The sequence below is a fragment of the Bos mutus genome, chromosome 12 (assembly GCF_027580195.1).
Source record: "Bos mutus isolate GX-2022 chromosome 12, NWIPB_WYAK_1.1, whole genome shotgun sequence".
Classification (NCBI taxonomy): Eukaryota; Metazoa; Chordata; class Mammalia; order Artiodactyla; family Bovidae; genus Bos; species Bos mutus.
Genome location: NC_091628.1, coordinates 70,870,440 through 70,883,666, shown reverse-complemented (window position 1 = coordinate 70,883,666; position 13,227 = coordinate 70,870,440). Strand labels below are relative to the sequence as shown.

Sequence of the window (13,227 nt, the reverse complement as noted above, 5' to 3'; positions counted from 1 at the left end):
AGGATCAGCTTCAAAGATGGCTCTCATTCAGCTGTCCCTGTCAACTTCCGATGGCCATTACACTCCTCATCATCAAGGCTCTCACGTCCTTTGCAGAACTCCTTGACCCACCACCGCACTGAACGTTCATTAGCTCCTGGGCCGAATGCGTGCTGTCTCCACTGCTTTACGACCCATTTTGAACTCAAGAAAATCACTGGAATTTGCTTTTTTGTCCAACATCACTTCCACAGTCTAAATATAAAATAAACAGTAAGTGATAAGGTGATAGCAAAAAACATAAATCAAGAAATACATGTTAAAATGATGTATCACAGTCACATTTATTAAGAATGTATTCCAATATCAAACAGCAAATGTCAACAACGTGAAACAGCGATTACTTTTGCACGAACCTAAACAGTTTGCTTGGGACGAGAGGCTAGAACGCAGACCGTTGACACTGAACACGGTAAGCTGGAACAGCCTGGCGCCATTTCAGGGGGGCTGCGGAGAGCTCCGGCACCACGGTCCTTTAGGTCTCAGCACCAAGGAGAATTCAGTGAGGGCCACGTGGTCAACACGTGATTTACTAGAACAGGATGTTCGTGAGGCTTACAAGTGGGCGGGCAAGAAGTGCCAGGCTCTGAGCACTTAGTGGGCTACAGTTTTGTAATCAGAGGAGGCGTGGGGAGGAGGGAGGAGCCCCTTGTCTTTCCCGAGTAGATGTCAAGCTGCCATCAGCTCCTCCTCCAGGCCGGGAAGGGGGTTTTCTTGTCCCTCCAGGGTCAAGCTAGGGCCACAAATCAGTTTTGCAGGAGTGCAGAGAGCATGGCCCAGGGACCATTAACTTAGTGAGCTCGCTGGGCAGGAGTGGGCTCAAGCACCGTGGCTTTATTGTTTCGGGCCTCATGCTTCTGCTGGGGGTTTGCGGTGGAGCTTTATCAAGAGGTGGTCAGCTTACAGGGATCGCCCATGTTTTCCTACTCACCATCCCCTAGTGAGATTAACTATTTAATCACGGACTTTGTCCCTTCATTCTGTCCCTGCGAAAACTTGCAAATGAGCCGTGACCATCCCCTGCAGGTTGTCTTAGGACAGGGAAGAGGTGGTCACTCCCGTGGACAGGACGGAGCGAAAGGACGGCCAGGGAGCAGGCGCTGCTTCCCGCCTGCAGGTAAAACCACCCCCTGCCGTCGCTCACTCTGTCCAGGGGCCGCAGAAACGGGCACCGCAGGCGGAGGTCCACCTGGCTCCCTCGGGCTTCGAGCCTCCCAGCCTCGGGGCTCCTGGAGACACCTCTCTGCCTCCATCCTCAGGTGGCGCCCACTCTGCCTGTTTCAGCGTTTGCTTTCCACAAGGCTGTCAGTCACCTTTGGTGAGGGCCCTGCCCTGATGACCTTATTTTAGATACATTGTGTCTGTAAAGGTCACATTCTAGAGTACAGGGGTCAGGACCTCAACGTATCTTTTTGGGGAGACACAATTCAACCGATGCTCTGCTCTGGGGCCTTGCTGCAGGGCAGACACCGTCGTGCTGCGTGTGAGGGGGAGCAGTGGGAGGGGGGTTGGGGACGGAGCTCAGCCGCCCCTCCCCACATCCCCACCCGGGGCTGCACGGCGCTAACTCACCATGGCCCACGGTGGCCCAGCAGGTCCGGGGGTCCTGCCCACACTGGTCTGTGTGCTAAGCACCTCCTTCCCCCGTCTCATCAGTGTTCACAGCCTGACTCCACACTGGGGGTGAGCTCCGGGGGCCCCGAGACCCCGCCTGGGCAAGGTGAACTGCCCAGCGGCCAGCGCGGGCCTGGGGCCACGTTGCTGCCTGAATAAACCCCAGGCTGGAGGCTCAGGGCCCCGCCCGCCCACCCAGCAGCATTCCTTGGAGACTGGAGGGTCACCTGGGAGCCCTGCCTTTGGCTTCCCAGAGGAAAGCCGTGGGGCAGGGTCGGCCAGCTGCCAAGAAACAAGCCCCAAGGAGCCGCAGCTCAGGCGGGGTGGGCGACGAGGTTGTGGCTGCTGGCGGCTGGGGCGCCCATGTCTCCCCCAGCAGGTTGGTTCTCTGAGGTCCCAGGTACGCGGGAGGAACCCCCTTTTCATGCCCCAGGGTCACCTCAGAACTCCAGAGGACCAGGCCCCCGACCCAGCCTCCTGCGTGTCCCAGTTGCCACTTCCTGACCTGGACCCAGAGGGCAGGGGCAGACGCTGAGAGGCTCAGGGGACCCCAGGCTATGGGGAGCCGGGCGGCCCTCCCCACTCGCTGTCACTTACGTGAGTGTTCCGTCGCTTCCGTCCATCCGACCCTCTGTGACCCCGTGGACTGTAGCCCACCAGGCTCCTCTGTGCACGGGATTCTCCAGGCAAGAATGCGGTGGGTGGGGGGCTGATCTTCCTGACCCAGGGACCGAACCCACGTCTCCTGCCTTGCGGGTGGATTCTTCACCCATTGAGCCACTTGGGAATACTTCCTGTAACACAGACTTCTTTGTGGGAGCGAGAGGCTTTCCACAGAGGAATTAACCTCAAACGGCAAAGTCCCCGATTCCCTGAAGGGCCAAGGGCGCGGTGACCAGGCAGAGACGCAGCCCCAGGACACTCCCGGGCCCAGGCCCAGGCCCGAGGGGTCTCCAGGCCGCCAGGCCCACGCCAGGGGAGGGGCTGACCCCAGCCAGAGCAGAAGGTCCCTTTCCCCTTGGCTCCTCCCAGAGCCCTGATTGTGATGGTAATTCCCCGAGCCTCTGGGAGCTGCACAAAGGCCTGGCCCGGCCCTCAGGGCCCCTGACCAGCAGGGTGCCCGGGCTTTTGTTCTGGGATTCGCCTTGGAGTCGGGAGACTTGAATCGGCACTAACCGTCTCTGAGTGCACAGGCGTCTTGGGCATTTGTCCTCCTCGATCTCCTGGGCCAGTGACCATGTCTCAAGGCCAGAGGCCTCCCCGTGGTGGGAGAGGCTCCCGGTCCTGGTGCCTGTGGCCGAGGTGGGGCTTGGGACCCTCCACGGGAAGCCCGCCTGGGGGCAGTGGCGGCCTGCAGAACCAACCGGGGTCGTGGGGTCACTGAGCGCTGCCTGTCCTCCAGGCAGGTTGGCCGGGTGCCTCCCTCTGGCTCTCAGAGCTCCAATGACACTCAGCACAGGCCCTGGAGAGCACCCCAGGACCCCGGGTCCCTGAGGTCATGCGAAACGGGTCCGGCCCCACCAAGCGGGTCAGGCCCCCACGCCCGCACATCCAACTGGCCCTTAGAGGAGAGGCCCCCGCCTCTGCCCTGACTCTGCCAGGTTCCTGGGGCCTTCCCATCCCCGCTCAATCTGGGAAGGAAACCGTCCAGCTGAGGAAGGTCCTGCCTTCGCTTTGCTGTCCATTCGGGCCAGCCTCCTCCTCGAGGCAGCCCTGCCTCCGAGCGTGTGCGGGGTCCTGTCCACTTGGCAGCCCTGGCTCAGCCATGCCCACCACCCGGGGCCTGGCTGCCCCGCCTGGGCTCCAGGGCGCTGGCTAAGCGGGGGCTGACTGCCAGGCGATGCCGTGTGGTGGGGACCGCACTTGGAGGAGGAAAGTCCTGCAGAGGTCGGCGCGCCCTCCCCTCCAAGCGGAGCCGCACCCCCAGGGCGGGTAGGAGGCTCCTGGGGTGGGGCTCCCTGGAGCCTTGGGGTTTGTGCCTATTGCCCTCCCGACGGAACTCTGTGCTGGTCTTACTCTGATTTCCCGGTATGGCCCACAGAATGCAGACGTTTGGAAGCGCCAGCTAAAATAAAGTTCACACCTAGAGCAACACTGGGGACGTTTCAGCCTGTGCGCCTCAACTTTCCGAGTTCTACTGGGGAATTTGAGTTTCCCTGAACAAGGGGGACCCACAAGGGAAAAGGCCGGCCCCTTCCCTTTTCTTGCAAAAAAGGGGGCCCCCCCGCAGCTGCACGGCCCTGCCCTGGGGCCTGCACACCCCGAACCCAGACAGCAGACCGCCTGCTCCGTGCAGGCGGAGGGGTTGACGGTGATGGGGGGACACGCTGGGGGCGGGGTCGGGCGCCTCCCCGCCCCCTCCCGCCGCGCAGACCCTCAGCCGTCCTCCCCTCGCGCTCCTCCCTCTCCCTCCGCGCGGTCCCCTCCCCCACCGTCCTCGCCGCCGCCCCGCTAGCCCTCCCCCTCCTCCCCTCCCCTCCCCCAGGCCGGGGAGGAGGGGCGGCCGCGCACCTGCGGGCGGAAGACCAGGCCGGGAGGACGTCCCACGGCAGGTGTGTGGGGGCGGGAAGCGTGGGCGGTGGCCGCGGGTGGGGGAGGCCGGGAGGGCCGGGGAGAGGGGCCGACGGACTCAGCGTCCCGGAGGCCAGTGACCGGTCTTCGCGCTCCGATCGCCTCCCGTGACCGGTCTGCGCGCGCTCCGATCGCCTCCGGTGACCGGTCTGCGCGCTCCAATCGCGTCCTGGCCGCGTGCGACCCCAGGGAGCCCCGGGACCGGCCGGGGTGGAGCCGGGGCGCTGCGCGGTGTCCAGGCGCCGCCGCCCGAGCCGGAGCGCGGGCTCCACGTGCGGGACGCCCCCCACTGTCGGGACGGGGTCCTCCCGCGGACAGTTGTCACTGCCCGGCCCCTCCCAGGACCTCATCCAGGAGTCCTGACTCCCAGCAGGTGCCTGGCCAGGTGGGGCCGCTGAGGGCGGCTGGCTGAATCTGGACTTCCCGGCCCCTGTCTGGCTGTTTTGCTTTTCAAACTGGCAGCGGAAAAGTAAGACTCAGCGGTTTAAAAATAAGGCCCTTTGCTCTTTAAACGCTAAACGGTGTTCCTGCTAGTTTTTAAAAACCACCTTCCGTTCTCTGCAGCGCTGGACACTTAAACAGGAGCCCGCTCCAGCTGGCCGGAAGGAGACTTTTCTGGAGCAGGTGCAGCCTCTTAACTTTACTGAAGCTTCCCACCCTGCCCCTAAGGGACCTCCAGCCAGCCCTGGACAGGGAAGGGGTTAAGGTGACCCTGAGGCTGGGCAGGATGTGTCGGGGCGGCCGTGGGAGGCCCCAGGATGTGTGACCACTGGGAGGGGCCAGGCCACAAAAATAGACGTGTGTCTTGGAGTGCTGGCTCTCGAGTGTGTGCGTCCCTCCCAGGGGACCCGGGACCCCCCTGGACAGGTAGGTGAGGGGTGGCGCCCTGAGGGAGACCTCGTGGTGGAGGGTCTCCTAAAGTGCAGATCTGACCCAGTGGCTGGCCCAGAGCGGGTTCAGGGACCTGAGTTCTGAGCTCTGCTCCCAGCTCCTGGACCCACTGCGGGGGGCTGGAACGGACAGACAGATGCTGCCTGTGGGCCAGGTGGGCGGCCGGGAGGGCACACGCTCCGGGTGAGTCAGTCCAGAAGGGCAGGAAGAGGGGCTTGGCTGTGTTTCAGCACTTGCGTCCCTCGGGGCGGGGCGCACCCCCCAGGTCCCAGGCTCACCATCTGGCCAGGACCTGGACGCAGCTGTGATCAGGCCTCTGTGACCTCGGACCCCCACCTGTGACAGCTCCCCCTGGCAGCGATCCGGGAGAAGGCTGGCGAGAGTGGCGGGCCTTCCACGCCAGAAGCCTGGGCACCACTCTTCTTGTGACTGACCCCAGTTCTGGGGCGCCTTTCTCTCCAGGAGATCCGCGAATCAGGAGGAGGGCGCAGGGGCCACCTGTTTGCAGAGCTCAGCGCTCTGAGGACACCTCTGCCCCAGACGCAGCCTGAAACCCGTCCTTCTCCCGAATTGGAGCCTCTTCCCTCCCAGCCCTGCCACTGCTGGGAGTCTCCTGACCTCAGGTTGTGGCTGTAATCGGTGTCCGGATCACCATTCAGGCTCTTTCTGCGTTTGGGGCTCAGCTGTGAAAACGGGAGATTTACCTGGGAAGCAGCATCTTGGTGATTGGAAGTGGAATGAAGGTCACTTGGACAGAAGAGCTTCCTGCTGTTAGGAGCTCACATACCTTTTGTAAAATGGCGTAAAGCCTGAAGTTGAGAGAGAGGTTACTGGAGCGTTTGTGCGAACGGAATAAACTGCTCTGTTGGTGGCACCTGGCCATCCGCTTAGTTGATCTGGTGCTAAGAGGCTCCGGGAGAAGCTAGAAGTGTGAGAGGAACAGTGACCAGAAGATAGCATTCTGCTCCACACTCAGCTCAGCCTCTTGTTCTCAGGTCCACTCATTTCACCCTCGCCTGAGCCCAGGAGAGCCGGGGTGACGCTCTTCCCTGACAGGTGGGAGATGCTGGCTGAGCGCCAGCCGCAACCTGGACTTGCCCAGGGCCCAGGGCTGAGTCTGGAGCCGCTCAAGAGATGCTTGGTCCACTCCTCCCTGGAGAAGGCGGGTGGCGGCCCAGCCCGCTCCCAGAGAAGGCACGCTGTGTGGTCAGCATGGGGTGGCCGGTCAGACTGCCCAGCCTCCCTTGGAGTCTGTGCTGGTGGAGCTGGTCCGCAGTACCTTCCCCTCAGGGATGACCATGTCCTTTCCCTCTGGGCCTCCCCTAGTAAAACGTTCAGGACTTCAAGCCTGCAACGGTCTCCCGGACACCCTGTGGCCATTACCAAGGAACTCTTGGAAACCTCGAGCCGGACCTCGACCAGAGGCTGCTCCCGAAGCACCTCGTCCAGCATCAGGCAGCGCCGCCATCCCCAGGAAACTGGACACTTCCCCCAGAACTGCCCAGCATCCCTGTGGAGCCCAGAGGACCAGTCCCTTCGCAGCTCCACGGAGGTGACCCAGGAGCAGCCCAGGGTTCATCTGCAGAGCTTGTGCCCCAGTGGGCAACATGTCAACGTGTGCTCAGTGGGTATAGGTCACTGCTGGGAGCGTTCAGTCTAATCTGTTGCAAAAGCGAAGAACTGTATTCAAATTACCAAGCTGAGCAACCACAGAAATCGGAACAAGTCAAATAGGAAGATACAGGTGGGGACGCTGAAGAGCGTAGCCCACCAGCGCCGAACGTCTCCACGCCGTCCTCCTCCTCACTGGTCCCTTTCTCACTCAGAGCTTAGGGCTGGCGACGGAACACAGAGCAGGCGACTCCCAGGGGAAAGGCCCTGGTGTCCCACAGACTGGGCCTGAGGGGCAGGGAGGGACAGGCGTGGGGAGGAGGTGGAGACCGGACCTCCCTGAGGGTCACCGGTCCCCGGCATCCAGCCGGACAGCCCCGCCTCCCTCCCTGATGCTCTGGACAGCGTGGTGGGTGTGAGCACCACCGACGACCAAGCAGGTTAAGCTGCTGCCATGGGGCCACAAGCAGAATTTATGGAAGGGGCCCAGCCAGACATAAGCCAACAGGGGAAATGATGGGCGTGTGTGCACGCCAGGTCACTTCAGTCGTGTCCGACTCTTTGCAACCCGGTGGCCTGTAGCCCACCAGACTCCTCTGTCCATGGGATTCTCCAGGCAAGAACACTGGAGTGGGAGAAGGGAATGGCAATCTGCTCCAGTATTCTTGCCTGGGAAATCCCACGGACAGAGGAGCCTGGTGGGATACGTAAATATACATTGTTTGTAAGTATATTTATTGTCTAGATGTGTTAACTTTTCTTTGATCAGTCGTGTGCTCAAGTTTTCATGATTATGGAATCCTTGGTGTCTATTCACAGGATAAACTTGAAACCAATGATTTAAAAAAAAAAAGAACAGTGGAGTGGGCTGCTGTGCCCTCCTCCGGGGGATCTTCCTGACCCAGGGATCGAACCTGCGTCTCTTACATCTCCTGTACTGGCCGGTGAGCTCTTCACCACCAGCGCCACCTGGGAAGCCATAATGAACCATAAATATGCCCAAAGACCGGCGAGGGGGCTGTGGGAGATTACCTCCCAGGGCGAGCATCTCAGGCAGATGACGTCACGTGGCTTCTGTCGAGATGCAGTCACTCGCTGTCTCTTTAAATCCAAGGTTGCCTCCCAAAGACTTGATTCGAGTTTCTTTGCCAGACTCCCACTGGAGGGGTGACATGAGTGTTTGTCCTGGCCCTTGGACAGCGTGCTTTACCTGGGGATTGGAGATGTTTCCGGCCCAGGTGGCATTGGTTTTGAAGGTTTGCCAGTTCAGTGAATTTTACTGTGACATTGAAACCAGGAGAACCAGGGGCATTTTTGTCCTTGAAACAAGAGCCCAAATGTCAAGGGAAAATCTAGGTTTTTACTTCTCGTATGCAGCAGAAGTAAATAATATTACTGTTTGTGCAATGCTTTTTCCATTCCAGTGTTATAAAAGGAGACCACTTGTTTACCTGAACGTGGACACGGTAGAAATTACCTGGAGAAGAATGAATTTTAAATATCCCACATCCATTTCAGAATAAACACTGCCAAAAGCTGTGCCTGGAGATTGGGCTTTGTTGGAGGAAGCACGGCTGATGTCTTCGCAGCGTGGCCTGGTCTTCCTTCTAAGGTCTGTTTTTCACTCTGCAGACTCATGTTCGACTGTTGGAGGCTCATCCTTTGCCAGAAAACCGGAAGCGACGATGATTCTTCCTCGCGAGGGTCCCACGAGGCCGAAGAGGAGGACAGCGACCCTCGGGTGGACGTCCCTGACGTCATCAGGCTTGTTCCAGACCCGCCGGAGGGGCCACCCCCGCCTGCAGGTAGGGCCAGCTGCCTCCTTGGGATCCGGATGGGGGACCAGCGTCCCAGGTCTAGGCGGCAGCTCCCCGGGGCCCCAGGGCCGCCTGCACATGCGGGCCGGCTGGGCCCAGGCCTGTGGGTGAGACGTCAGTCCTCACGCTTGCCCATTTGCCTTCCTGGCAGTGAGGCTGAGGCTGGCTCTGGTGAGCTCTCGGGAAGCCGTCTGGGTTTAGAGCCCAGGGCTCCACTTTACCAGGTTTTCAAACTGAATCACATAATTATACAAAGTAATTGCTTGTAAGACGATTTTTAAACTCGTCTATTCCAAGACATTTTTCCCCTCTCATTTCTTATTTTGAGTATTTGTACTTTCTCTTTTTCTTCATTGGATCAGCTCACAGATCGATTTTGTGGATTTTGTTTCCAGAAGCCAGTTTTTAATTGTACTGACTTTCCAAGCGTGTCCCTCCTGAGCCCACCCGAGCCCCCTGGCCCTGTACCCGCTCCCTCGTGGCTCCCGCACTCCTGTCTTCCCCTTGCCCCCGGGTCTTCATTCTCATAGGAGCCGCGTCCAGAGGGGCTGCAGAGCCCACTCCCCTCGCCCTGCAGCCGCCCTGCAGCTGCGCCAGCCCCTCAGGGCCCTTGGGCACCCCTGGCTCTGGGTGCCCCCCTTACCTGGCGACACCGGGGGCGCCCGGAGCCCCCTCCGCTCCTCCTTACACCTCCACCTGCAGGCCCCACAGGCTGTGCTCTCACATCAGCTCCCGCCCCTCGGGCCCCGCTGCCTCCCTGGGGTCTCTGTCTGACCCGAGTCGGCGTGGACTCGGGGTCTCTGCTGTTCATTCTCTTGTTCTCTCTCCATGTGCATAGAGACCACTTGACTGAGTAAGATTTGCCTGAAATATATGAAATCGCACAGCAGGACTTTCAGTCTTTATGTATTTTCCTAATTATGTATTCTGAAAGGTGACCATCCGGTTTGGTTTTGCAGTGTTTATTTTAAAACGCTATTTTCATGCCAAAAATATTAGAAGCTGTGGTTTTGCCTTGAAAAACTAGCATATAAACTGCAGGTTTCGGCGGCAGTTGTGACTGCGTGTGTCTCCCTGTGGTCTCTGTTCGTGGTCCTGTTTTGCCTGCTTTGAAATCTGATCTGGACATTCAGCCTGGCGACGTCTTCAGTCACGCTCTGGGAGGTAGCATTCATTCATTTCGTCAGCACCACCTGCAACTCTGAAATGCAATTGTTTGCTTATGAAATTAAGTAGCCCGTGAAATGGATTTGAGGTGCAGTATTCCTCTTCTCCACACCTCGAAGGGCCAACAACCCGTGTGATGTCTCTGCATGACTTCTGCTCCTTCAGGGAGCAAGGCCTGGCTGACCCACGCATCTCTCATCATTCACGTTCCTTCTCTTCTTAAATAAGCAGGCCTGCCAGGTAGCTTTGTGCCCTGTAGGAAACACCGTGCCTCCCGGTGGCTGAAATCTCTGTCGTGACTTTCGCCCCCTCTCTTGACTGTCCCCCTGCAGCTGGGACCTTTTTTGTTTTCTGAGGTTGGAAACAGGAAGGCAGTCGGGACCCCTGGAGAGTTGGGCGGTTAAGGGGAAGGGGGTGCAGCCAGCAGGCCCAGGAGACCTGGCTTACCTGCCTCTGTGGCCGGGAGGCGGGCGGGGGCACTGGGTCTCCAGGACTCGCATCTGAGGTCAGCGGACGGGGCCGCCTCTCCTGTCTCGTGTGGCGCAGACACGGGTGAGCCCTGACTTGCCACCAGCTGCGTGAGCCACGCGTAGGGGGGGCCGCCCACACGTATGCGTGGTCGGTCACGGGCACTCACTGGCACTCATGTTGCGGGCCCAGCAGGAACCGTGGGGCATGGCTGACGGGACAGCGGGGCCCTGCAGCCCACATGGAGGGTGGCCAGGCCCTCTGTCCGCAGATGGAGGTGTCGGGCAGGCGGGGTCCACTGGGCATCCTGAGCGCGTGCAGCTCTGAACCGAGGGCAGCCCCGGGCTGGTGTGGGCAGGGCCGGGCTCGCCTGGGCCTTTGGGGGGTCGCCTGCAGGCTAGGGGCGCAGTGCCGGGCGCTGGCTTACGAGCTCTGACAGGTCAGTGGGCGGGAGCTGGGGCGGAGGGGCTCATGGGGAAGCAGGACCCTCGTGGTGAAGCAAGACCAGAGGGGGCTGCCCTGGGGCCTGAGGGCCCGAAACCCAGCACAGCCTCGAGGAGCAGCGGGATGGGGCCCTGGGGTGCGAGAGGGGCATGCTGCAGGCCGCGGGGGGCTGCTTGTGACCCACGGAGACTCTGTGGAGAAGAGAAGTCCCCAGGAGGACCCGCAGGCCAGGGGAGCAGCCGGACACCCAGCCGACCCAGCGCCAACAACCCGCGGGCTTCAAGTCAGAGTTGGCGTCTGAATGCAGAGCTGTGAGCCACGTTGCAGCCAGAGCTGCTGGCTGTCCCGTGCTTGCATTTAGACAAACGCGGGTGTCTGGGTTCGCCTGAGATCACACGTCGGGGGAGAGACGCGGGGCGGGGTGTGCGTGGAGGCCACGGGCTCTGTACTGTTCCGCCGCTCCTGTGTCTGAAGCCTCTGCTGTGAACGGAAGATCCCCCTGGAACGTCACTTGCGTGGTGGGGACCCCGATCCTCGTCATCAGCAGTTGGTCAGCTCAGTCGGGGCCAGTTCCGGGTGCAGTCGCATCCCTGGGGCCTCTTGGAGACAAGGGTTCTCCCGTCCAACCAGGCCAGCAGTTACCAGACCCAAAAGTAAAGGAGCGGTTTTCACCTTTTCAAGTAAACCTGGGGCTTTTTTCCCTTCCTAACAAAAAAGCTGTAGCGACTCTACTCCGAGTGCGTTTTCAGCCGCTCTCTCTACTGCAGCAGGCAGGTGGGGTGTTTCCTGACGCCTTTCCTGACGCGTGTGTGGGACGAGGACTCACAGGCCTCGTGGGCTTGCACTTGGCACCGGGAGCCAATGGGTGTTGGAAAGAGCCTGGCAGTGGTGTGACCCTCCGCACGGTGGGGGTGGGCGCGAGTTGGCTTCAGGAAGGGGGTTGCTGGCCTGAGCAGACCTTGGCCAGTGTGTGCGGGGGCTCCCCGCTCTCCGCCATGCTCTGACCGCTGCCGGCTCCAGGGCGCCATCTAAGCAGCCTTGCAGCAGCGACTCTGGGCTGCCGGCACCTGGAGGCACCCGGCTCCTGGACTCAGGGGCCGCTGGGGGCCATGCTGGCCGCGACCTCGGGCTGCTTGCCTTCCTGGCTGAGGTGCATCAGCAGGCCGGCCGGCTGCAGGCCTGCCCGGAGGCCGGGAAGTGGGACACGGACCTGTCAGTCAGCGTGCACCTGCTCTTAGGCGCATTAGCAAAATCTCTGCAGGAAACAGCGGGTGCCGAGCCAGAGCTCGTGCTCGGCTTAACTCTTCAACACCCAGGAGCCCGGGAAGCAGGTAGGGCCTCAGCCACGGGTCAGGATCCGCGGGGGACGTGTCCACCGTCCCCCGGACAGCGGGGCGGGGACACAGTCTCTGTGCCCGCCTGGCTTCCTCCTGCCGGGCCTGCCTTTCCTCGGGAGCCCAGTTTCCTGACGTCCTCTCCGCTGGATGTCGTCACAGGAGCCTGTCAGGGTGAGTGAGCTGGGGGTGCAGGACCCTGAGGCCACTTCAAAGCCGCTTCTTCCAACACGAAACTCACCACACGACCCACAGCCTACGTATTCACCAGGATGCGCCGAAAACTCATGGCTGCACAAAACCCACACCCGGGGGCTTAGGTCAGCTTTATTCTGAGCTGCCAGACTTCATGCAACCCTGCCTCAGGTGACGGATAGACAGACAAACCATGGTCTGTCCGGGTGGTGATGCTGTTCAGAACGGAAAGGAAGCGAGCAGAGAGGACCCCGGGGCAGGGGAGCCGGTCTGCACGGCTGTGGAGGTGGGATGCTGTATGTCTGTCGAACCCAGGGACCTTCACAGCACAAGGCGCGGACCTCAGTGGGTGCAGATGACAAAGACGCTTGAGGGGCGGGGGCCTCATAAGAATGCAGTCGCTCACTCGCTGCAAACGTGTGGTCGGTGAGAGCGCGAAGGACTCGCCGACTCGAGCCACTTGGGGAGCACGGCGTCCGTTAGCCAAGGGCCAGGGGACCCCGGGGTTTGTGAACGGGGGTCACAAAGACAGTGACGTAAGCGGGCTCCTCCCCTGCCCTGTGCCCTGTCTCCCTGGAGCTGGACGAGAGCTGGCCAGCCCTCTCGAGGCCTCAGACAAGCTGCCTGCTGGCTCCTCGATCTCGGATTTCCGGCTGGCGGCTCCGTGAGAACAGACCCTGTTGTTAAAGCCGCTGGGCCCGTGGGGCTCTGTTAGGCGGCCCAGGACTCCTGTGGTTTTCCTGCTGGTCATCCTCATGTAGTGCAGTTAGGCTCTGGTGAAAGCCGAGATTTAACGCTGGTTGTTTGGAAGAAGGTGTTTTTGGGGAGAGAAGGAAGCAACAGGACGACATGTGATTTACTCTCTGGTGGCAGGAAACTCGTGGGCGCTTTGTCATTTTCCTAAAATTGATAAAAAGGTTTCCCCTAATCTGAAAATAATCTGAAATGCTTTGCTAGAAAATGTTTGTGATTCAGCTGCCCTAGGAGATCATTTCTTAGATGTTTTTCTGCAAAATGCAGGCTGTAAATATTTAATTCTTAGACCGCGTGCAGGACAATGGTTACTGCTCGAGGTC

General features: G+C 60.4%; 1 protein-coding gene and 1 long non-coding RNA gene across 5 annotated transcripts in view; one reads left to right on the top strand and one right to left on the bottom strand.

The window, feature by feature from the left end:
* Positions 1–2,271: 2,271 nt before the first annotated feature.
* On the bottom strand, positions 2,272–6,285 carry LOC138990228 (uncharacterized). The gene is made up of 3 exons (XR_011466347.1): positions 5,734–6,285; positions 2,830–3,004; positions 2,272–2,447 (listed from the first exon to the last, which is right to left on the bottom strand). It is a non-coding gene; the product is annotated as an uncharacterized lncRNA (long non-coding RNA).
* Positions 4,153–13,227, top strand: part of MCF2L (MCF.2 cell line derived transforming sequence like) — a 90,147-nt gene continuing 81,072 nt past the window's right edge. Inside the window, exons 1-3 of one of the 4 annotated variants that reach the window (XM_070380702.1) lie at positions 4,656–4,693; positions 4,789–4,848; positions 8,359–8,531. In XM_070380702.1, coding sequence (XP_070236803.1) covers positions 8,363–8,531 — 169 coding nt within the window. In that variant the 5' untranslated portion in view covers positions 4,656–4,693; positions 4,789–4,848; positions 8,359–8,362. Of the gene's footprint in view, positions 4,206–4,655; positions 4,694–4,788; positions 4,849–4,977; positions 5,092–8,358; positions 8,532–13,227 lie in introns of those variants that run through there. The other 3 variants (XM_070380708.1, XM_070380703.1, XM_070380704.1) reach the window with 3 other exon arrangements.